General features: G+C 43.3%; 2 protein-coding genes across 3 annotated transcripts in view; both read left to right on the top strand.

Annotated features, from left to right (window-relative positions):
• The first annotated feature begins 764 nt into the window (after nucleotides 1–764).
• LOC308381258 (catenin beta-1-like) lies at nucleotides 765–16,195 on the top strand. 2 transcript variants are annotated; one of them, XM_080858794.1, is made up of 17 exons: nucleotides 765–897; nucleotides 4,285–4,337; nucleotides 5,015–5,233; nucleotides 5,510–5,763; nucleotides 6,395–6,633; nucleotides 7,659–7,860; nucleotides 8,288–8,432; nucleotides 9,081–9,184; nucleotides 9,424–9,558; nucleotides 9,966–10,169; nucleotides 10,655–10,813; nucleotides 11,092–11,211; nucleotides 13,159–13,309; nucleotides 13,796–13,917; nucleotides 14,749–14,809; nucleotides 14,910–15,135; nucleotides 15,397–16,195. In XM_080858794.1, exons 2-16 carry the CDS (start codon nucleotides 4,325–4,327, stop codon nucleotides 15,107–15,109), a joined length of 2,328 nt encoding a protein of 775 aa, XP_080714920.1. In that variant the 5' UTR covers nucleotides 765–897; nucleotides 4,285–4,324; the 3' UTR covers nucleotides 15,110–15,135; nucleotides 15,397–16,195. The 2 variants fall into 2 exon arrangements, with proteins under 2 accessions (XP_080714920.1, XP_080714921.1); XM_080858795.1 differs by having other exon boundaries at nucleotides 14,910–15,139.
• A 4,364-nt stretch (nucleotides 16,196–20,559) lies between these two features.
• trak1b (trafficking protein, kinesin binding 1b) overlaps nucleotides 20,560–24,354 on the top strand; it is a gene marked incomplete at its 3' end in the record, with an annotated part of 18,793 nt that continues 14,998 nt past the window's right edge. The window contains exons 1-2 of the mRNA XM_080859441.1: nucleotides 20,560–20,578; nucleotides 20,857–21,051. The remainder of the gene's footprint in view (nucleotides 20,579–20,856; nucleotides 21,052–24,354) is intronic.

Here is a 24,354-nt window from a genome sequence, read left to right as displayed (position 1 = left end):
GTTAAATGGAGGTTAAGTCACCTCTCATATTTAGGCCTGCCATATTCAGACAATGGAATAGCCTACTAACTGTAGGCCTATTCTAACAGAAAGTTTCTTACTCTCTCTCTCTCTCTCTCACACACACACACACACACACACACACACACACACGCACACACACACACACACATCTGATGGTTTTAATTAGTATAGTCTTCAGTGCGTTTTTCAATACAAAAATATGGATAAAATGGGGGTAGTGGCCACGAATGAAAAAGTCTAGTTTACCTGTGTCGCCTGCTACTGTGACTCTACAATACATCACAACTTTATTGTGTTTCTGCAAGTGTAGGCTACATCTCAGAAAGCACTACTCTGTCTGATACCTGAAAAATTACAACATATGTGTCTGACGGAAACAGTTTGATCGTAGGAATGAGAGGCATTGCGTCTCTTACATAGTCCAAGTTTTCAAAACAGTCCAATTTCAACGTAATTATGCACCTCGCCCTCCCGGTGCTGCTCTATATCCTTCCGCGTAACCAAAATGCATATTTCCTTGAGACCTATAAACATTTCAAACATATGAAATGCACACAATCTGTTTTTTACACATAGCATCATATACAAGAATAGTAAACTTACAAATAACAGTGTAGGACTATTCCCCGACATTTAATTTTTGATCTATTTTCTTGATTGCGGCGGAATACGACGACTGCATTCTTGGTGTACTCCCCTGCAAGACGCCATTTTAAGATAGTTTACTGGCTGAGCTAACATTAGCGTATCCCTAGTGCAGCGGTAACAGGAATATCCGTTTGGATCCAGACGGTTTACCTGTTCCGTTCTATCTATTAACACGGGCGGGACAGATCATCTGTCGCTGACAAGAAAGACGGCATTGATTTGAGAGTAAGTGTGAGATTTCGAAAAATGTAACGATTCGGTAGCTTATGCTTTTTGCATTTTGCAGATTCCTGGGGAATAGTCACCGTGGAAATGGGAAAAGGGAGCTTCCTCTTTGATGGATTCTGGAACTACCGACAAAACATTTTAAGGAGAGACAATGTTGCCATCAATGAAAATTTGCTGCAAATTTTAATTATTGTAATTCAAAGCGTTACATTTAAAGTAACACAATCGATTAATATCTTGTAAAAGTATCGCCAGGTAATCCAGTTTGGTTTAGTAGCTAACGTTAGCCTCAGGGGGGTTAATGTTACCTGGCTTTTTCCCCTAGGTTAATGTGCTAGTTACTGTTGCTGTTAATGTTATAAAGAAATAATTTCAATGATGTTGTTTGACAAAGATGGCCAGGAGTATTGACGCATTACTCTTGAATACATCGGCATTTGGATCGTTAAAAGCATTTTCGTAAAACCTAGATAGCTCACTGGTCAGAGTTAAGATTTTAGGGTTATAGTAGGCAGATATCAAGCAAGATTGGTAAACGTGAACGTTATTCACCGCATGTAATGTTATTCGAAGATGTTTAGGAAGATTCAGGGTGTTTTCGTCAGGTAGCTCTCCCGCTATCGTTAACTCGGCTATCTAGCTAGCTAGCAGAAGTATTTGCTTTGGTAGTCATCGTTGTATGAACATGGATGGCCGAGGCATATGGTGGTGGTTATTTAATTTGATTGCATTCTTAACACAAGTTACGTTGACCTAAGTCGGAACATTTAAGCTGGCTAACGTACCCAGAATGGCTAGCTAGCAAATTTACTAGAGATGTTTAACTTGACCTACATGAATTGCTTTAGGAATCGGACTAGTTAAGTCATTCAGAATCTTTGATAGTTGAATGATTGTTTTCGGCTACCTTTTTCGGAAATGTGTAATGAGCTTGGCTGGAATAGTCAAAGCTAAAGCCTACAGCCTTGTAAGTTATTAGCCAACGTTTACTTGCAATGTTGACCATGAGCGCCAACAAAGTGTTTCCATGTTGTTGTATTTAGATGTCTATTATGTTTTAACTGGAAAGGGGTACTTTGTTGAATTGTTTGTTCAAACCATGTGCCCAACTAACGTTACCCTGGAGCTATAAGTAATGTCTATCAGCTAACGGTATGTTAATTAGGGCCTAGTTCACCGCGGTATCATTTACTCATCATTTTGTTTGCCAACTAGATTGGCAGATACGTCGATGGCTGTAAAGTCAGTGAAAAAATGTTTAGATAGATACGTCGCAGCAATGCCTACTATATATTATAAGAGGAACAAAATGATATAACATAATGTAGCTAGTTACCGTTTTTCGAAAGCAACTCTAATCTGTGTAGGAACTAGATGGTCGGTTGGGTTTAAGTCTTTACAATTGGTTTCATCGTAACTCATTTGTTTTGTGTGCTTTATTAGAATTGTTTTTTTTTTTATTACATTAAAATGTAACACTGGCCGGAAGTTTACAGTCGTTTAAACAACGGCTCTTTGAAACCATGTAGGCTGACTGGCTTAAATATTCCTGTCCGGCTTCCTAAACTGAGGGCCCCAATCACTCACATTCCTCTGTTGTGTGGCCTGCATTCTCATAGGCAGTCGAGGAGGAGCTCCTATTGCTGTGCTATGCTAGACTGCACACATTGGAAGCGATTAGAGCCGGGTACAGTGTAGAGTGGGGAGGGGTACTCGAGTTTAGCTTGTGGGGAATTGCTTTGATCTTCAGCGGTGGACACGCAGGGCAGCGGCACGCCGCTACGCATATGTCCAGATGTTGTGAATTATCGGTAGTGACTCCAAGTCAGAGAAAGGAAATGAAGTGTAAAGCCGAGTTTGATGTTGTATGCCTCTGATAAATGAGACACGAACTCCAAGGGCGATTGTGGGGTTTTCCATCAGTACTGAAGGCTTGCTCAGACACGAATGCAAGTACTTAATGTGAATTAGGTACGTGATTGTACTTAGTGAATGTTTCTGATGACTTCAACTCGTTTTACACCGGGGTTGAAGCCTAGTAAATGTTTCTGCTGGTTTCACAGTCAACACATTCAACCCTCTATCTTGCCTTAGAATAACCTGAGCTTTGACAAAGCTGAACCCAATGGGAGTTGATGTGGAGTTTTATACAGAGATACCGCTGTTAAGTGGAGCCCTCATTAAGCCACCATTACTTGTTTACACGGAACCGGCCTAATGGCGCCCCGTTGTGTACTCTTGAGATGGCATGCTGGCATTCCGGAATCAGAGGTGTGACGTTAAATGTTGCATTCAAGACCAATGTTTCCAACATGGACCTTTGCTCTAGAAGGCCATCTGAAGTCGGAGTTCCGACTCAAACTCGGACAAAATCATTATTCCCAGCTTCAGAGAGGCATGTAATATAATATATTTGACATTATCAATAATGCGACAAACCTCACAGAGACTTATAGAGACTTGGGCTAGTAAAAAAAAAAATGACGTCCTTTCCTAACCACCTTTTCCTGACCTCAATGGAAAAAGCCATGAGTTTAAGGAAAGATGTGAAGGAGAATTCATAAGGACACAGGAAGACAACCACAGTGCTGGGAAAATCCGACTGCACTTACACTAGCCTTCGTAATTATGCAACTGCGGATGTTTTAAATTGAACACCTTTGAAGCACCTTTCTATAGTATGTAGAGAACTCAACCACGCTTATCATGGCTTCCACTTGGATACTTCCAGGTCCTTTCACTCAGTTAGGTACTCAAGTAAAAAAGACAGTTTGACTGCAGCCCTTACTAGGTTTTATCAAAATTAAAAAAGAGATGGTGTGTCCAAATGAACAAGAAAAAAGTTGTACATTATTTTTGATATCCAGCCAATAGAAGGAAAGTCCCCTGCTGAGTCACGGCCACATTATTGTGTTTGCATCTGGTGTCTCAGTATTGGCAGGCTCTCACCACATTTACAGCAATGTTCAGACTCAAGTAAAGTTGGTGTGCATCATGTACAACATGTAAATGCTTTGGATTTGTGTGTTCTGACCGTCTTAGTTCATTTTGGAGCTGCTAGGCTGTGTCAGACGCCAATCCCGCTATGTGGGTTTCTCAAAGATGTCGATCCGGGTCTGTGACCACCTTCACAGTTCACATTTCACAGTTCAGCAATGCCATTGTGCCTGTGGTTGGCAACAGGCTTTGTAGAGCCTACCTACAGAGTTGAGTGCTTGGACAAATGTGCCAGGCCGGTGGGACATTATAACTACCTGTTTAGAAGCAGTTGGTGTTGAATTGGTGGGATAGTCCTTGGGCACTTGGCAGGCAGGAAGTGCAGTTAAACTGACTAGTGTGGTTAATGGAAGTGTGAAAAGTAATATCTCTCTCTCTCTCGTGCAGGTGTGAACACTCAGCCACCTGAGTGACTCGCTAGGGGAAGATGGCCACCCAAGGTGAGTGTCTCCAGCTTCCTGTCTAGTTTTTTCCCCTGTTTTTTCCAAACCTGTAGGGGTGTGTGGGTTGTGATATATACAGTGACCTATGCATACACAGAGGCTTTGAGATGTCACAGGGTTTTAGGGTGGTATAGTCCTAATGGATGTGTATATATAGAGAGAGAGAAACTGCATCATTTAACGTGACTGGAGATGCATACAGAAGACTACAGCAAAACTACGGTACTATGCTGTCTAATGCTCTGAATGCCTAATGCATCTTGCCCATGACTTGGACATGTATTTCCATTTTAAATCTTTTTGGAACAAGTCATTTTATTATTTGGGTCAACGGCAGAAATGAAATTAATTTGAGTGTGTAATCCCAGACAAAGCCTCTTATCTTGGATGGAATTGACAGAAAGGTGACTGACTTTTGGAGTCAAAAAGGCTCATTTACCCCTTTGCTGAAAGGCCTCATGCAAGGATAAACATACATAAATGCCCAGGTGTTGCCTGTTGTAGCTCAGAGCTTCTTTACTCATTTAATACTGTCTGTATCTGCATTTCTGTGTGCTTGTCTCTGGTTGTGGGTCTGTCTCTCTCTCTCTCTCTTTCTTTCTCTCTCTCTGTCAACCTGTCTTTGGCGTGCGTGTTTGTCTATCTACATGCTTGTCTGTCTGTCTGTCCCCCAGCTGATCTGATGGAGCTGGACATGGCGATGGAGTCTGATGCCAAGGCTGCAGTGGCCCAGTGGCAGCAGCAGTCCTACCTGGACTCAGGCATCCACTCTGGGGCCACCACCACCGCGCCCTCCCTCACTGGCAAGCCCAACCCAGAGGATGAGCTGGACCCACAGCTCTACGAATGGGAGATGGGCTTTGGCCAGCCCTTTACCCCCGAGCAGGTCCCAGGTAAGAGAGACACGCACAGGAACTGGGGGGAAAATGAGACTTGAGAAAGATAATTCCTACATTAGTCATGTATGTAGGACATTTTGTGCATTATTGCAGTCCCCTCTAATTGAAAAACAGTTTTTTGTTTCCTTATTGAGGGAGAGCAGATGTCAGACCGTTTAATCCATATCACTATAATTATATTAAAAATAAATTATTATATTAATTTATAAATAATATACATTTCTAAATGAAGTTTTCTGTGTGAACTAATTCCCTTGACTCTGCCTGTAGAAATGGATGGGCAGTATGCCATGACCCGTGCCCAGCGTGTGCGTGCTGCCATGTTCCCCGAGACGCTGGAGGAGGGCATCCAGATCCCGACGGCTCAGTTCGACTCTGCCCACCCCACCAACGTGCAGCAGCTGGCAGAGCCGTCACAGATGCTCAAGCACGCCGTGGTCAACCTCATCAACTACCAGGACGACGCGGAGCTGGCCACCAGAGCCATCCCAGAGCTCACCAAGCTGCTCAACGATGAGGATCAGGTTAGACACCACACACACACACACACACACTCACACACAGCAGGGTTTAGACACCGTTGCTAAATACTGAACAAAGCATGGGGTTTCAGTACTTACGCAAGTAGTATATCTCAGTGTTCTGTTTAATGTTGGTAGACCTAAAACTTGCCTTTGGGAAATATACTAGACCATAAATGTTGTATAAAATGATAAAAACACAGAGTGAGTGATCAACTCTTCTAGACAGAGGCTTATTAAATATCCAGTGGCCTGCAAAAGTCTTCATCCCCACTAAAAGGCATCCCCATTTTCACGCACACAAAAGATACTTACACATATTTTCCAGTTCAGTTTTTTGTTGCTTTTGGAATTGGGTTCTGGTGATTCACATTGATTGTCATTAAAAGGAGCTTGTCATGTAAAACCAACGACATGTGTATACAGACACAGATTTGCCTTTTAATGCAGGAGGTATATGAACAAAGGGATGCCATTGACAACGAGTGAACCAATCAGATCTGTTTATCAGATGGCAAATAGGGTTGAGTAGAACTAATACATGTGTCCGTCCTCGTGTGATCGCTACTGTTATGTCTAGTTGTGAGATTATGGTTCTCTAATCCTGCTGGTTTCTCCTCTTGACCTGCCGCAGGTGGTGGTGAACAAGGCGGCGGTGATGGTGCACCAGCTCTCCAAGAAGGAGGCGTCCCGCCACGCCATCATGCGCTCACCGCAGATGGTGTCGGCCGTGGTGCGTACCATGCAGAACACCAGCGACGTGGAGACTGCACGATGCACCGCCGGCACGCTGCACAACCTCTCCCACCACCGGGAGGGCCTGCTCGCCATCTTCAAGTCCGGCGGCATCCCCGCCCTCGTCAAGATGCTGGGGTAAGGCGCGCCTGCCAAGATGGAACAGGTCTTGTGTCTTTTAAAGGTGCAGTCCTTGACTAGTGCAGCGCAGCCCTCGTCGCATTCCTCTAGCTGCCCATCCAGTGTGCGCTCCGAAACAAGTTAGTTTGTGTTTGAAAATTCACTCAAGTTACCTCAGGACTCCGGAGCTGCATATAAGTATATTTATTAAACAGCAACAACAAGCTTGTCGGGCTCACCCAAGTCTTGGCAGGCCAGAGAGAGGCACGGGCCCACTCTCAGAGAGCGAGAGAGAGGCGAATTTAAATACATCACAAAAGGTTTATACAGCTAGAAGTAAGCGCTGACACCAAAACAATTTGTCGGCAGGGATAACCACCTGGTGGGTCTCTGACGTCCGAGGTCATCTTACTATGCTTCCTGTCTTGCAAGGATGTCAGTTTTACACAAGGTCGAAAGAACCACAGTTCGACTCTTCTTATCACCTCTGACTGAAACTTGCTCTTGCACATATGCAGAATAAGTGGGCCTAATAATCTAAGTTACACACACAGAGAGAGAAAGCCATGTTCCTGCCATGTTCCAAGGCACTTGATTTAATATATTCAAGTCATTATCTCCATCAGTTTGTTAAGTCCCGTGTCTGTAAACACACAAAGTGGCTTGGACTGAGCCACACACTTATTACAGCCAATCAACACAGTGCTTCAGGAGCATGGTGGGAGGTGTGTAATTTGATTGGCTGTTGAGCTTAAATATCAACTACCTTTCGCCAGAATCGAGGACTACTGCACCTTTAACAAGAGAAAGCACTCCCCATGTTTGATTTGTTTTCCGTTTGAGGTAGCCATGCATGTTTAGTGTTGTTGGTTGGGTTTAAACCCAGTCCCTCTAACCACCAACACTCATATTTGAGGTTGTTTCCGGATGTATTGTCCATCTGGCTTGGCAAGGAATGGAAAACACAAAAGCAATGAACAGGTTTAATTGACTGGTCGTGGTTGTATTTGACTGGTATTAACCATGTGTCTGTGTGTGTGTAGGTCTCCCGTAGACTCCGTCCTCTTCTACGCCATCACCACACTACACAACCTGCTGCTGCACCAGGAGGGAGCCAAGATGGCCGTGCGTCTGGCCGGCGGTCTGCAGAAGATGGTGGCTCTGTTGATGAAGACCAACGTCAAGTTTCTTGCCATCACCACCGACTGCCTGCAGATTCTGGCTTACGGCAACCAGGAAAGCAAGGTAGGCCGACCTATGGCACGCTCTCGCTCTCACACGCGCGCACACACACACACACACACAGAGCAAGGTAGACCGACAGCCATGCTTGTGTAACGATATTTAACTAATAACAGACTAATTCTTGGATGTAAACTAAAGGCTCGGAGAGCGCAGACCTGCCAAGGCCAAATGCCCCTTCACTTAAAAAAAAAAAAAAAAAAATACATTCATGAAAAAGTTTCAGGCTGCGATTTAACAGTAGTAAAAGTGCAGGTGTGAACACCCTTAATCGCCTGGGCTGATGGCTCAAGCATTAGATGGCTGCATGCTTTGGCACACATTTGCCTTCGCTCTCTCTCTCTCACACACACACACACACACACAATGATTCATGTTAAATGTCGCTGGACTCAGTTGTGTTCTAAATGTTGTGTGTGTGTGTTTGCAGCTGATCATCCTGGCGAGCGGCGGCCCCCAGGCCCTGGTGAACATCATGAGGACCTACACCTACGAGAAGCTCCTGTGGACCACCAGCAGAGTGCTCAAAGTGCTCTCCGTCTGCTCCAGCAACAAACCTGCCATCGTGGAGGCAGGCAAGTTGGCACACGTGTGTGTGTGTGTGTGTGTGTGTGTGTGTGTGTGTGTGTGTGTGTGTGTGTGTGTGTGTGTGTGTGTGTGTGTGTGTATAAACAATGACTCATACGGTGACTCACTGTCTACGGCCGCATGTGAAACTGGCGTTTGTGCCTGTGCGTGAGAACTTCACAAGAACCTTTTTTTCTTTTTTGAAAGCACTCTGTTTTCAGAGGTGACTTTCGGTTGACTAAGAAATGAATATGCCGGAACAATCTGTAACAATTCAACAGGATTGAATTGAAAGTTTCGTGACTCTGAATGTGTCTTGTGCCAGAACAAAAAAACAACTAACACTACTCCTCAGTGCTGGAAACTTTCATTTATTTATTTTCCAACCCACTCTACAAGATTGAAAGTCAAAACATGTCTATGATCAGTTTTTCCTTTTAGCTTGTTGTTAATAGGCGCGTAAAAGTATCTGAATTAGTCTGCTGTTTTGTCTATGCGCAGGTGTGCTTGTTTGTTGTTGAGCAATATTGATTTTAAAATATTTTAAACCTATACAACGAGTTTTATCAGGCGGTTGTTGACTGTTAGAGGTGTTTTGTGTGTGACTTTGAAGGGTATTTATTTGTTTGTTTGTTTGTTTATTTGTGACCGTGCAGGAGGCATGCAGGCTCTGGGTCTTCACCTGATGGACCCCAGCCAGCGCCTGGTGCAGAACTGCCTGTGGACACTCCGCAATCTCTCTGATGCCGCCACCAAACAGGTGGGTACATACACACGCACACCACCTGTGTAAAACAGCAACTTATTACCAATTAAGAGTTCACACACTCACTCGCACTCTGTCAGTTTTAACAGTAGGTTTTGGAAGATTTCAGACATGTTTATCTAAGTACCAGATCGTTCACACCTACAGTTGCTGAAAGGAATGGCCTGGGGGAAAAGGTTCTAAAGGTGTCTGTGTGTGTCTGTGTGTGTGTGTGTGTGTGTGTGGTGTTTTAGGAGGGCATGGAGGGACTTCTGGGAACCCTGGTCGGGCTGCTGGGCTCTGATGACATCAACGTGGTGACCTGTGCTGCAGGCATCCTCTCCAACCTCACCTGCAACAACTACAAGAACAAGATGATGGTCTGCCAGGTGGGGGACTCTTTCACTTGGCCGTCTGAGTTGGATTTACCTCCTTCATAACAATAGCAATGTAGTCTTTTCAGCAGCAATCAACTTTTCTTTCTTTCTTTATTTTTATATATATATATATATATATATATATATATATATATATATATATATATATATATAATAATTGGCAAATCATAGTAAATTTACCAAAATAACAAACTAAAATTCTGTTTTTCATAAAAAAAAAACACACACAGGTTATATTTAATTTAATATTTAATGGGTCTTGCTTGAAGGTAGTCACAGACTGCTTTTGAGCTTGATTGGGAAACCAGTCACTGAGCTTCACAGAATCTGAGAGGTGTCTTTATGAGGAAGCATTGGTATGTGTGTACATGCAGGTCTAACTGAGACTGTTTTGCCAGGTCGGCGGGATCGAGGCTCTGGTGCGGACAGTCCTGCGCGCCGGAGATCGTGAGGACATCACCGAGCCCGCAGTGTGTGCCCTGCGTCACCTCACTTCCCGTCACACGGACGCCGAGATGGCCCAGAATGCAGTGCGCTTGCACTACGGCCTGCCCGTGGTGGTCAAACTCCTGCACCCGCCTTCACACTGGCCCCTGATCAAGGTACACACAGTCAACGCACACGTGTATGAATTCAATTACATTTTATTTATATAGTGCCACAACAATACAATTGTCTCAAGGTGCGTTACAGAGCCCAGTGCCTGGACCCCCTTCGAGCAAGCACAATGGTGACATGTATAAATTCTTGTGCAGTGGAAGTAGCACCTTATTGTTTTCCAACCACTTTTGCGAGCACAGTGTATAATATCTTAAGGAATAAAAAGTGCAGAAGAGGCATCAGGCCTAACATCAGATCCTTTAATACTTTAGTGATGCATTCTAGAAACAATCAGGGGGGATCCTGACAATCTGAAAGTGTTGATGTTGAAGATGTATTACTGTAGTCTGAAGACCTCCCCCTGCTGGCCACATGGGCTAAATGCAGCGCCTCCATGTAAAACTGGAGCAGACACTCGTGCCAAGTGGCACATGCAGCATCACATGCCCTCTCTCCCCTGGTGACGCCACTGTGCCGCTGTGTTCAGGCCACCGTGGGATTGATCCGTAACCTGGCGCTGTGCCCAGCCAACCACGCCCCGCTGCGGGAGCAGGGAGCCATTCCACGCCTGGTGCAGCTGCTGGTCAGGGCACACCAGGACACCCAGAGACGCACATCCATGGGGGGCAACCAGCAGCAGTTTGTGGTGAGTGTGTGTCTGTGTGTGTGATTCCAAAAGCAAATACACTGATTTGGGAAAGTGTGCTTTTTCAAATAAGCATGCCCCAATGGGGGTTTATATCGGTAACCATGGTGACGGCTTACATCTCTATGTAGAGGTGGAGGCTAAAATATCAGGCCTGGATTAGAAGATGAACCGTATGCAGGGATTTTACAAGCCTGAAATAATCTCTGTGTGTGTCTCTCTCTCTGCCTGCCTGTGTGTGTGTGTGTGTGTGTGTGTGTGTGTGTGTCTGTCTGCAGGAGGGTGTGCGTATGGAGGAGATTGTTGAAGGCTGCACTGGAGCTCTGCACATTCTGGCCAGGGATGTACACAACAGAATAGTCATCAGAGGACTCAACACCATTCCACTCTTCGTACAGGTAACACACACACAATAAGCTTCATCTCAATCCTCATCACAAGATTCGTACAAAGTGACTGCTGTAAACCAGAGAGAAGGCCACTCGGCTCAGTTTTTTTGTGCCCTTCCTTGAGTGGCTGTATTTGATGCTAATGCTAAAGCTAAACTCTCCTGCTGCCCTCTGTCTTTCCTAGCGCTAGCAGCTGTACTCTCCCATTGAGAACATCCAGTGTGCGCGCACGCACACATACAGCCGCGGAAAAAATTAAGAGACCACTTCAAAATTATCAGTTTCTCTGGTTTGACTATTTATTGGTATGTGTTAAAGTAAAATGTACATTTTAGTTTTATTCTGTAACCTACTGGCAACATTCCTACCAAATTTCAAATAAAAATATTGTCATTTAGATCATTTATTTGCAGAAAAATGACAATTGGTCAAAATAGCAAAAAAGATGCAGTGTCTTCAGATCTCGAATAATGCAAAGAAAACAAGCTCATATTCATTTTTAAACTACACAATACTAATGCTTACACTTAGGAAGAGTTCAGAAATCAATATTTGGTGGAATAACCTTGATTTAAAATCACAACTTTCATGTGTCTTGGCATGCTCTCCACCAGTCTTTCACATTGCCGTTGGGTGACTTTATGCTACTCCTGGCGCAAGAATTCAAGCAGCTCGGCTTCTTTTCATGGCTTGTGACCATCCATCTTCCTCTTGATCACATTTCAGAGGTTTTTCATGGGATTCAGGTCTCGAAATTGGGCTGGCCATGACAGGGTCCTGATCTGGTGGTACTCCATCCACACCTTTACTGGCCTGGCTGTGTGGCATGGAGCATTGCCCTGCTGGAAAAAACATTTCTCAGAGTTGGGGAACATTGTCAGAGCAAAAGGAAGCAAGTTTTTCTTCCGGGACAACGTTGTACTTTGCCTGGCTGAGGTTTGTAAAAGACCATAAGGATTGAAAAAAGCGGACTGGAGGGTCTTCTAGTTCGTCTTCTCTGATGAGTCCAATTTTCAGCTTTGCCCAACACATGGTCGTCTGATGGTTAGACGGGGACCTGGAGAGGCCTACAAGCCAGAGAGTCTTGCACCTACTGTGAAATCGGACTCATCAGAGAAGACGAACTTAGAAGAACCTCCAGTCCGCTTTTTCAATCCTTATGGTCTTTTACAAACCTCAGCCAGGCAAAGTACAACGTTGTCCCGGAAGAAAAACTTGCTTCCTTTTGCTCTGACAATGTTCCCCAACTCTGAGAAGTGTTTTTTCCAGCAGGGCAATGCTCCATGCCACACAGCCAGGCCAGTAAAGGTGTGGATGGAGTACCACCAGATCAGGACCCTGTCATGGCCAGCCCAATTTCGAGACCTGAATCCCATAAAAAACCTCTGAAATGTGATCAAGAGGAAGATGGATGGTCACAAGCCATGAAAAGAAGCCGAGCTGCTTGAATTCTTGCGCCAGGAGTAGCATAAAGTCACCCAACGGCAATGTGAAAGACTGGTGGAGAGCATGCCAAGACACATGAAAGTTGTGATTTTAAATCAAGGTTATTCCACCAAATATTGATTTCTGAACTCTTCCTAAGTTAAAGCATTAGTATTGTGTAGTTTAAAAATGAATATGAGCTTGTTTTCTTTGCATTATTCGAGATCTGAAGACACTGCATCTTTTTTGCTATTTTGACCAATTGTCATTTTTCTGCAAATAAATGATCTAAATGACAATATTTTTATTTGAAATTTGGTAGGAATGTTGCCAGTAGGTTACAGAATAAAACTAAAATGTACATTTTACTTTAACACATACCAATAAATAGTCAAACCAGAGAAACTGATAATTTTGAAGTGGTCTCTTAATTTTTTCCGCGGCTGTATATGTATATATCTACATCTGAATTCTCATCACGAGATGTGTACTTGATGGTAATGCTTATCTCACCTGTCTTTCCTGCCATAGCTGCTGTACTCTCCCATTGAGAACATCCAGCGCGTGGCGGCGGGCGTGCTGTGTGAGCTGGCCCAGGACAAGGAGGCGGCCGAGGCCATTGAGGCCGAGGGAGCCACCGCACCCCTCACAGAGCTGCTGCACTCCAGGAACGAGGGCGTTGGTACGGACACCTACACACACTTATACTGCACACGCACACGCACACAAACACAGTTTTAGTTTTGGGAAGATGGCTTTTCCCCCTAGTCTTTCTGTGGTCAAGGAAAAAAAGTTGGTACTTATGTATTGGCAATTTATACATATTTTTTTTTAAGTGTCTTTCTGAAATGCAACTATTTGGTTTTGACCCATATAGTACGTTTGTTTGCTAGTGTGTCCACTGCAAGAGCCACTTTAAGACTGACTCACTCCTCCGGGAAGGTCATTTGATAAGCTCTGGAATGTTGGCATTTCAAATGGAGTGGAAACTCTGTGACGAAATAGCCCCAGGTGTTGTCAGCTTTGCATCCGTGTTGTGAATATCGATGGCTTAATGGCCCATCCTGCATTACATAAGCACAGTCTCTTTTTATTATCCCCCCCCCCCCCCCTTGAAGTTACAGATTGGGTTGGTTAACTTGAGTGTGTGTTCCTGTGTGATTTGTAGCCACCTATGCGGCTGCCGTGCTGTTCCGCATGTCCGAAGACAAGCCCCAGGACTACAAGAAGAGGCTCTCCGTAGAGCTCACTAGCTCCCTCTTCAGGACAGAACCCATGACCTGGAACGAGGTAATGGCCTGGCGGAGGATGGAGGCCCAGGGCGCGCTGTGTGTGTGTGTGTGTGTGTGTGTTTATCCTTGATGGGTTTAATTGCAAGTGAGGGCTGCTTTGGAACAGTCAATCATGAGGGTACTTTTTCAATGCCTCGATTAAAGCAGAAAGTGGAAACGCTGCTCAACATTAAAACAGGGAAGTGAGGGCAAAACTGACAACCTCACCAAAGAGGGAATGTGGTAGAAACAACACCAGTGTTTTAGAAGTGTTTTAAGTGTCATTGGTAAGAGATATGAGTGATTAGATTAGATAGATGTAAAACTTTGATTCAGGCTCATAGACTTGATGGAATCGCATGCTTTATAAATTAAGATTCAAAGCTTTGTGCTCAGTTAAAGCATCTAGATGGCTTTCTATGGCTCAGGTGAATGTAGACCAATGCAGTTTATATGCTGATGGTAAGAAAATGCCTTCGACTTAGCTGACCTGCGTCCTGACCTGAACACCATCTGCCTCCAACAACACAATAACCAGGCGTGGCCTGAAATAGCATCAGGGCAGAGGCGTGCAGCTGTTCTCCTTCAAAGAAAGCCAATGGCTTTAGCAAGCTTATATGACCATTGTGTAGGGCTAGGGTAGGAAGACCCACTTTTTGGTGTGTGTGTGTGTGTAGGAAGACACACTTTTTTGTGTGTGTGTTTGTCTCTCTCTATAGTGTAAGTGAAGAATACAATGAACTACAACATCTTTTATCATACCATTTATGTTTAAATAAAACTGAGCAGGTATACATCTGTTTGACCGTGTGTGTGTGTGTGTGTGTGTGTGTGTGTGTGTCTCCCCCAGACTGGTGACATGACCCTGGAGATGGGGGCACAGGGGGATCCAATGGCTTACAGACCAGACGGTAAGACATATGCTAGGGTCAGAGGTCAGCATCCCGCCACAGTATGAAGGACCTATCCAATCTGTGCCCGTCTCACTCACTGTGCCCGTCTCCCTCTCAGACCCCAGCTTCCGCGGCTACCACGGAGGCTACGGCCAGGACAGTCTGGGCATTGACTCCATGCTGGAGCATGAGATGGGCCCTCACTCGGGCGACTACCCCGTGGACGGGCTGCCCGACCTCAGCCACAACCCGGAGCTCATGGATGGCCTGCCGCCCCCAGACTCCAACCAGCTGGCGTGGTTTGACACGGACCTTTAAAAACCCACTGGAGAGGAGTCATACAGGTAGGTAGGTGTGTGTGTGTGTAGACACTGCAGTGGGCAAGAGGCTCTTCTGGTAATCAGGAGCATTTTAAAGGGCAAAATTGGGGGCAGTGTTTCAAGTGATTCTGAGATGCAGTATTCAAGATAAATAGTTTGACCAAATCTACAAATCAGTTTTTGTTAGGGTTGAGGTGTACAAGGGGACTTGTATCTCATCTCGCTTTTTGTTGTCTCTCCCTCTTGTTTCTCTGGTTCCTTTCTCGCTCCCCTCCTTGCCTCCAGCTGGATAATCAGAGTGAATCTGCCGTGTGCTTTTGAAGAGTTTGAAGTTCAGAATAGTCGAAGAAGGTTTGATGAGGGGAGGTTGGCGGATCAGAAAGTGCCTGACACACATTGTACTCAACGCATCCGGAGGACGGTTGCTGCTGGACATACCAGAAGAAGAATAATATCGCTTTTGTCCTGGCAAATTGAGAAGGGGGGGGAAAGGGATATTTGGAGCGGTTGCCAAATGGATGAGTGCCAACAGATGGATATAAAGATGGATTTATAAACATTTTAATCTTGCCTGATCTTTATTTTTATGTCTTAGTTTTTCTTTTCTTCATATCTTTTCCATTCTTTTTTAACAACTTTTTAATGCCAACCCATGATAACTCTCCTAGTCTCTAGCCTTTTCTTCCTCCCACCTTTTTATTTCAAGTATAATTTTTGTATTTTACTTTTCTGTTCTTTTTCCAATCAAATTATATGACTACTTGCTTTTTCTTACTCGTTATCACGTAACAGTATAGAACACTAACATCAGTTTCCTGTATGCTGACTTTAAAATGTGTTATTACGTCTAGCTTTTTATAAAGATGCAATAAATGTTGAGAATGTTGAAGTCATTCTGCTTACTATTGGAGTCAGTCAGAGACGAGCAAGTCTCACGTCACCATTTATGTCTATGGGGCTTGGGGTAAGGAGGGGTAGGTACACTAATGGGGTAAAGAGGGAAAAGTTATTCTTTTATATTCAATGAGGTAGACTATCTATCTACTGATGCAACGTTGTTGTAGCCTGTTCAACGTTACCGTGCCGACAGTGGTTCCAGTGACACGGCGTAACAATAAAAACACTTTTATTCCAGATTTCACTGCTGTCTCAGTCTCATTTTTTCAATTACTTTCAAAGATTCTGTGGAGTATGCCATTTTGGGTGGTTTTGCTGGTGGAAATTGAATACTTTTTTTCCAGTAGCCTACATTTTTATAATAACAAGAAAATGCAACCTGAGTAATTATTCCACATGAATGAAACTTTCATTTTAACAGATAAAACGCTCAACTAGTAGAGAGATGATGGAGCAAGATATCGGTAACACCAGGGTCATTAGATTTAATTCTAAGATGTATTTGAATAAATGTGTTTGCCAAAGGAATCAAAATGGATGTGAAACCTCAGAAAAGATCACAAACTAAACTTAACTACACCGGGGATGGGGTCTTGGGTCAGCTGCCTGTTAAAATCTCAATCCCACTTGAATATACAGCTGCGGAAAAAATTAAGAGACCACTTCAAAATTATCAGTTTCTCTGGTTTTACTATTTATTTGTATGTGTTAAAGTAAAATGTACATTTTTGTTTTATTCTATAACCTACTGGCAACATTCCTACCAAATTTAAAATAAAAATATTGTCATTTAGATTATTTATTTGCAGAAAAATGACAATTGCAAAATAGCAAAAAAGATGCAGTGTCTTCAGATCTCGAATAATGCAAAGAAAACAAGCTCATATTATTTTTTAAACTACACAATACTAATGCTTTAACTTAGGAAGAGTTCAGAAATCAATATTTGGTGGAATAACCTTGATTTAAAATCACATTTTTCATGTGTCTTGGCATGCTCTCCACCAGTCTTTCATCTGGTGGTACTCCATCCACACCTTTACTGGCCTGGCTGTGTGGCATGGAGCATTGCCCTGCTGGAAAAAACACTTCTCAGAGTTGGGGAACATTGTCAGAGCAAAAGGAGGCAAGTTTTTCTTCCGGGACAACGTTGTACTTTGCCTGGCTGAGGTTTGTAAAAGACCATAAGGATTGAAAAAAGCGGACTGGAGGTTCTTCTAAGTTCGTCTTCTCTGATGAGTCCAATTTCACAGTAGGTGCAAGACTCTGTGGCTTGTAGGCCTCTCCAGGTCTCCGTCTAACCATCAGACGACCATGTGTTGGGCAAAGCTGAAAATTGGACTCATCAGAGAAGACGAACTAGAAGACCCTCCAGTCCGCTTTGGTTCAATCCTTATGGTCTTTTACAAACCTCAGCCAGGCAAAGTACAATGTTGTCCCAGAAGAAAAACTTGCTTCCTTTTGCTCTGACAATGTTCCCCAACTCTGAGAAGTGTTTTTTCCAGCAGGGCAATGCTCCATGCCACACAGCCAGGCCAGTAAAGGTGTGGATGGAGTACCACCAGATCAGGACCCTGTCATGGCCAGCCCAATTTCGAGACCTGAATCCCATAAAAAAAAACCTCTGAAATGTGATCAAGAGGAAGATGGATGGTCACAAGCCATGAAAAGAAGCCGAGCTGCTTGAATTCTTGCGCCAGCAGTAGCATAAAGTCACCCAACGGCAATGTGAAAGACTGGTGGAGAGCATGCCAAGACACATGAAAGTTGTGATTTTAAATCAAGGTTATTCCACCAAATATTGATTTCTGAACTCTTCCTAAGTTAAAGCATTAGTATTGTGTAGTTTAAAAATGAATATGAGCTTGTTTTCTTTGCATTATTCGAGATCTGAAGACACTGCATCTTTTTTGCTATTTTGACCAATTGTCATTTTTCTGCAAATAAATGATCTAAATGACAATATTTTTATTTGAAATTTGGTAGGAATGTTGCCAGTAGGTTATAGAATAAAACAAAAATGTACATTTTACTTTAACACATACCAATAAATAGTAAAACCAGAGAAACTGATAATTTTGAAGTGGTCTCTTAATTTTTTCCGCGGCTGTATGTTCTGTTCATTTCTGGTTGCACTCTCCCCACCTAACTGGGGGGGTATCCCAAGTAGGCGGTTTAGTGACAAACCTAGGTTAAAGGCACCCAGTGCAACTTTATGTAAACATTCAATGAAAAATAAACATTCAATTCCTAGTCTTTTTTTACACGTAGTAAGTTTCAATAACTCCATACCATTACATATTGACATTCAAGGAGCAAAGATGAGACGTCGTGTGGTGAGAACTGATAGAAAATCGTAAACAACAACAATCGCCGGTGGGGAGAAGCCATTTTTCCATTGACTGGAAGCCTGCTTTATTTATTGTAGGTTACAAAAAATAAAGAAAATGGCGGCGATTGTTGTTATCGATTTTCTATCAGTTCTCACCACACAATGACGTCTCATCTTTGCTGCTTGAATGTCGGTATGTAATGGTATGGAGTTATTGAAAGTTACTACATGTAAAAAAGATTAGAAATTGAATGTTTATTTTTAAGCCTCGAAAGTTGCACTGGGTGCCTTTAAGTAAACTCGGTAAGTGGTTAACCTCATAAAAGAGCCCCATGGCCTCATTCTCTCAGCAAAACAAAGCTGTAGGGCCTTTCTTTCCAGAGGTTTATTACCTGTTCCGAATTAACTTCACCAGGTTTGGCACCAAACCGGAACACCCACCTGGCCTGCTTATACAAGTTATTGTGTGTATGAGGGTTGTTAGGGAGCCCCGTAAAATAGTTAACCCCTTCCTCTAGTTTGGAAAGAGGGGAGTACTTTTGTTGATGCCATTCACCAATATCTTCAAATAAATTGAATTAAACTACCCGGTCATCAAAGTAGACACTGTATGATTTACTAAAGTGCAGATGATGCTCTAACATTGATCTTCTGGGCTTCCGTACAAACATAACGAAATATGAAGACACAAGTAGGGCTTTACGCAACGGAGGCTAGATTCGCTCTCGCGCGACGTCATTGGTCAGTGCGGTATTTGTTCTGAAATGCGCTGAAAGATGGAGAGAAAAATATAGCGGGACAAGCAAGCAGAGAGGAATGCACTACACCAATGGATAAAAGACTGCAACCTAGACTCTGTCTCGGTCCTGGCACGTTGTGACATTGCCCGCTGCAGTGCGGTGTTACGGCTTTAGCTAGGTAAGCTGTGAGGAGGTGCGATCCCTGTCGTTCAAATAAGGCACCTCTGGAAAGGACAGTAGCGCAGGCACGTCTGTAAGGACGTCTTGTCTCAGTACATTACCTACACGTCCTCTCTCTTTAAACATCAGACAAGAAAATCGTCACATATTCCCACGTCTAAAGAGAAAATCACCTCGGCTGCGCTTTTCTGAGTGAGTGTTCACCTCAAGGTTGGCAAGTTGTTTCACCTCCACCATCAATATCGTGTCTGAAGGATAGTCGTGTTAAAGTAACGATAAACAGTGTGTAGCTTCAGTGTGCAGGTGTATTACATCGTATAACCTTTTACTGCTGGTTTATGTAGCCTAGTGATCTCTTGTTGCCATTTACTGACATTTTGTTTATTCAGGATGGCAAAGCCTTCATCTTCGTGAAACGTCATCAACGCGCATCCCTAGTCACACCCATGCTGATTATAGCGACAGACATGATCGCAATTCAGATCAAACGAATAGAATTAAAATACATTGCATATGTATTCCTTAGACATAGACGTCACTGTATGTTTAAATCCACCACTAATTATTTGGAGATGCGGTGGCGTCCCTTTGTGCGTGTCGGATCAGATCAACCTAGATGTCAATGTTATTCATTGATTCAGTAAATTTATTTATTTTGGCTTGTGCTTGTTTTATCCACGTGTGTTGTGTTTTCATGTTGTATTCTATGTAAATACCCGCAGATTCGGCAAATTTCAGATGAAAGTATGTAAATACCTGCAGATTCGACAAAAATTTCAGCTGAAAGCACCATACTCCATATCTAAGGAACCACATCATATAAAAGCATAACCCCAAATCTTTCCCCTCCATCTGGCATTGATTGGAGTAGTTCATGAAGGCATAAATCTCTCAATTCATTTCTGTTCAGTTCAATTCAAGATTGACTGCAACGAATAGTATAATGACGCCAAAACAAGAGATCAATTCATTGCACTCAGTGTAACCTATTAAAAAGGAGGAAAGAAAGAAAATAAAAGTATCATAATACCAGTATAAGACGTTCCAGTGTGCCTTGGAGGTTTGCATTTGTCATCTTTCAGGCTTTGACAGGCAGTGACATATCTCTCTGACTCTCTCTCACACACACACATATTCTCCCATTTCTAGGGTATGGTTTGAGAGGTGGCCAAGCTGGATATACGTGGTTCTGAGTGCAGAACATCTCCTGTAGAACCACCACAGCTTGGCTCCATCCCAGAGGAACAGTATGTGAGCTCGCCGGTAGAACCCGAGCCCTCGCCGGAACACGGCTACCGGGACGCAGAGACCATCACTGGTGGGTTTCTGTGTGTGTGTGGACAGATATCGCTAGAAGTAGGAGTACTCACTCTCTCTGCTTCTGTTTGTGACACACACACTCACACACACACACACACACACACACACACACACACACACACACACACACACACACACACACACACACAGACAAACTCTCACCTCTCTCTCTGTCACTGACTCACTCACTCACCCACACACACCCACACACACACACACTCCTCTCTGCCTCTGTATGCGACTCTCTCACACACTCTCTCTCTCTCTCTTCTCCAGATGTGTGTAACAGCACAGAGCTTGACGAGGTCGAGATCATCAGTCTTCTGGAGGAGCAGCTGCCCGTGTACCGCCTGCGTGCCGACACGGTGTACGGCTATGACCACGACGACTGGATCCACACACCTGTTATCTCTCCGCAGGCGCCCATCGAACTGACTGTGGAGCAGATTGAGGAAACCCTCAGCTACTTCTGTGAGTCTCCGGAAACGTCCTGCTCCTCCTGCTCCCCTGTGCCGGGTGTTTGTCTGCTGTCTTGTGAAATTAGGCTCTCTACTTCACTTGTGGTCCGGACCAAGAACAGGTTTAGCCCAGTTTAAATTCTGTTCAGTTTGGTTTTAGCAGTATTTTATTCAGTTTGAGAACCATTTAAAACAGTTTTAATTCAGTTTGTGTTTATTCATTTTGAGACCCATTTAAAACAGTTTTAATTCTGTTTGAGACCCATTAATGACTGTTTTAATTCAGTTCGAGTTTGTTCAGTTTGAGACCCCTTTAAAACAGTTTTAATTCAGTTGAATTATTAGAGGGCTTTTAAAGGACTGGGGCTCTGACAATTACATTTTTCTCTCAAGATGTAATATTTTTTTGTAATGATAATATATTTCATAAATAATAACCAATAATATAATATGATGTTTCATGTGGTATAGACATACAGTATGTGTATATATATATACAGTATATATATATATATATATATATATATGTGTGTGTGTGTGTGTGTGTGTGTGTATATATGTGGGCTTGCACATCATCAAAGCTCAAACAGGAAGCTGTGTTAAGAATTTGCTGACCTCATTGATGATTGATCGATGGATGAGCAACATGATGTGTGTGCCACCGCCTGAAAGTGTGAAAGATCGATCCTCTCATATCCATGTGTTTTTAAAAGTGCCAGACATAAGCTGACTCGTCAGGGGAAAGATGGATTTCATCAGGGATGGATTCATGTGTTGTGCACGCCACGTCATACGTGAAACATGCAAATAAAAATCAGCACTCAAACTAGATGTTTTGTGCAACTATTAGTTCTACTAGCCATATGGTCTACTAGCCATAGAAACATTTACCATGGAGGAAGCTTAGCATGGATGGCCTGATGTACTTCATACATTATTAGCTAACTCCTCTGGTAAGCAACATGACAAGCATGTCAGCTATCCTTCAGCCTCCATATTATGGGTTCGGTAGGTACCCTCCCACTGCTGTCAAGGACCACAGCTCTTCTGATTGGTTGCCCTCTCTCTCACCCCCCCCCCCCCCCCCTCTCTCTCTGTCTGGCACACACTCTTCCTTGTTATTGCATCCTCTTCCCCTTGTTCTCTCTCTCTCTCTCTCTCTCTCTCTCTCTCTCTGTCACTTGAGAAATTGTGGATGTGTTTATGTGGTAACGAGGTGGAGTATGCAGCGTCTCTTTGGGGTGGATTTCTTTGAGTTGGACTGGTTCAGGGATGGCAGTGAAATCTCTGGTAAACTCTCTGTAGCTGTCTGGTGGTCTGGTGTTTTTTTTTTTCATTGTTATTTTTAATTAATGAAGACTTGTGCTGAATAGACTCTTTCGTTTACCCCTGGGTTTTCATCTTTCGTGCTGAATGCAGTCTGGCGTGTCATGTATTGAGCACTTTCCATCACGTCAGGGGTGTGTGTGTGTGTGTGTGTGTGTGTGTGCAGGACTAGGTAGGTGTATGCCTCAGGTGATGCTCCATGTTGCTCCATCTTCTCCTAGCCTAAAGCATGCTAACATCTTTACATTTGTAGCCTAGTTCTGTAGTCTCTTCTCTATTTCATCTACGTATGTGGTTTTCTCGAGGCTGTTATACTTCTGTGATGAATTGTGAATATGTATTGGTGTTAATGCTATACCATAAATGTGCAGCCCTGTTCAGCGAGGATTTAGTTATATATAGTAATATTTGTGTTCTTAGTTATTGGCTGCTGTATTATTTTTTTTCATTTGAAAGTTTCTCAGAAAGACTTTTCCCCAAAAGAGATAAAACACTCTCTGTGCTGTGTTCACAATACTCTTAGTGTGTCACAGAGAATGTGCCCCTAACTGTAGCCAGGGCTCAGTCCATATTTCCTTTCCAGTCCATATCTTTTTCAGAGTTGTGAGTTCCTTTCAGTATCTTTTACATCATGGTACCTTTCTGCAGCATCTATGATGGGAAGGGAAATAGAGTTCAGAATAGAAAGAGGTTTAGAGATACCACACACCTTGTGTGTTTGAGCTTTTACACAGTGAGTTCTTATATCCTCTGCTGATTAGGCTGTGTATTGTTAGAAGAAAGTTAAATATCTGTTTGAATGAAAATGTATTGATTCAAAAATATTCCATACAAAGTCTATACTCTCCAGATTTACAATATTTGCTGTGTTACTCTGCATTGAACACTTTATTGATTTTCTTTTCTTTTTTTCTTTATTGGATTCTTTATTGTAATCGTAGTGTGTGTGTGTGTGTGTGTGTGTGTGTGTGTGTGTGTGTGTGTGTGTGTGTGCGTGTGTGTGTGTGTTACCATGTTGGTTTACAGGCCACACAAAGAGCTACTCCACTACAGCCTTTTGCAAAGAAAACATATTTTTGTTATGCAAGTACTATTTAAGTTGTTCAGTGGAGCATAATGTGTTAAAATCTAAACAACCAACTCCATTATAGACACTCAGAAATGCTTGTTTTTTTGTCTGTCTCTCTGTCTTAGAGGAATATGAATTATTGTATTAATAATTATTACATGTTAGTGACATATTCACATACATTCAATAGCCATTCAGAGTTACTTGGTTGCGTCTTGCTAATAATCAGAGGAAGAAAGCTTAGTAAGGAGTTCACTTCAAAAGAAATCCACATCCGTCATTGCAAAGTGTATTTGTCATGGTAATCTTAAAGTTTGTAAATATTTTATGATGATTGGCATTTGATGTGTTTTCACATCCATTCTGTCTGGATACTGATGAGATAAAACTGAGGGAAAAATACTAAGATAAGCGGCCGTTTAATAAGATCAGCCCTGCCCTATTCTCTGTGTGTGTGTGTGTGTGTGTGTGTGTGTGTGTGTGTGTGTGTGTGTGTGTGTGTGGGTGGGTGTGTGTGTTTGTGTTTGTGAGAGAGTTTGTTTAGATGTTTTCTGTTTGTGTGTGTGTGTCTGTTCATACGAGTGTGCTTATACCAAGGTGTTGTATAACAGCTGGATTACTAAGAGATTACAGGCCTCCATCCCAGGCTGATGGGGCAGAGGGGAGAGGAGAGGAGCGGAGGAGAGGAGAGCAGTTGGCTTGTAAAGCGCACAGCACAGATAATTAGTGGCACACTTCCTGGCGTGGAGACGCCCTTCCTCTGGTGGTCCTCTCACGCTTGGTGCTGTCATGATTAGGGGCAGCTGCACTCAGCAGCTGGGATGGGGGACTACTGGACTGGATAGGGAGTATTAGACTGGATGGGGGTATTAGACTAGATGGGGGTATTAGACTGGATGAGGAGTATTGGACTGGATGGGG

Source organism: Sprattus sprattus (assembly GCF_963457725.1).
Source record: "Sprattus sprattus genome assembly, chromosome: 20".
NCBI lineage: Eukaryota > Metazoa > Chordata > Actinopteri > Clupeiformes > Clupeidae > Sprattus > Sprattus sprattus.
The sequence above is the reverse complement of the archived record's forward strand: the minus strand, read 5'-3'. Positions and strand labels throughout refer to the sequence as shown.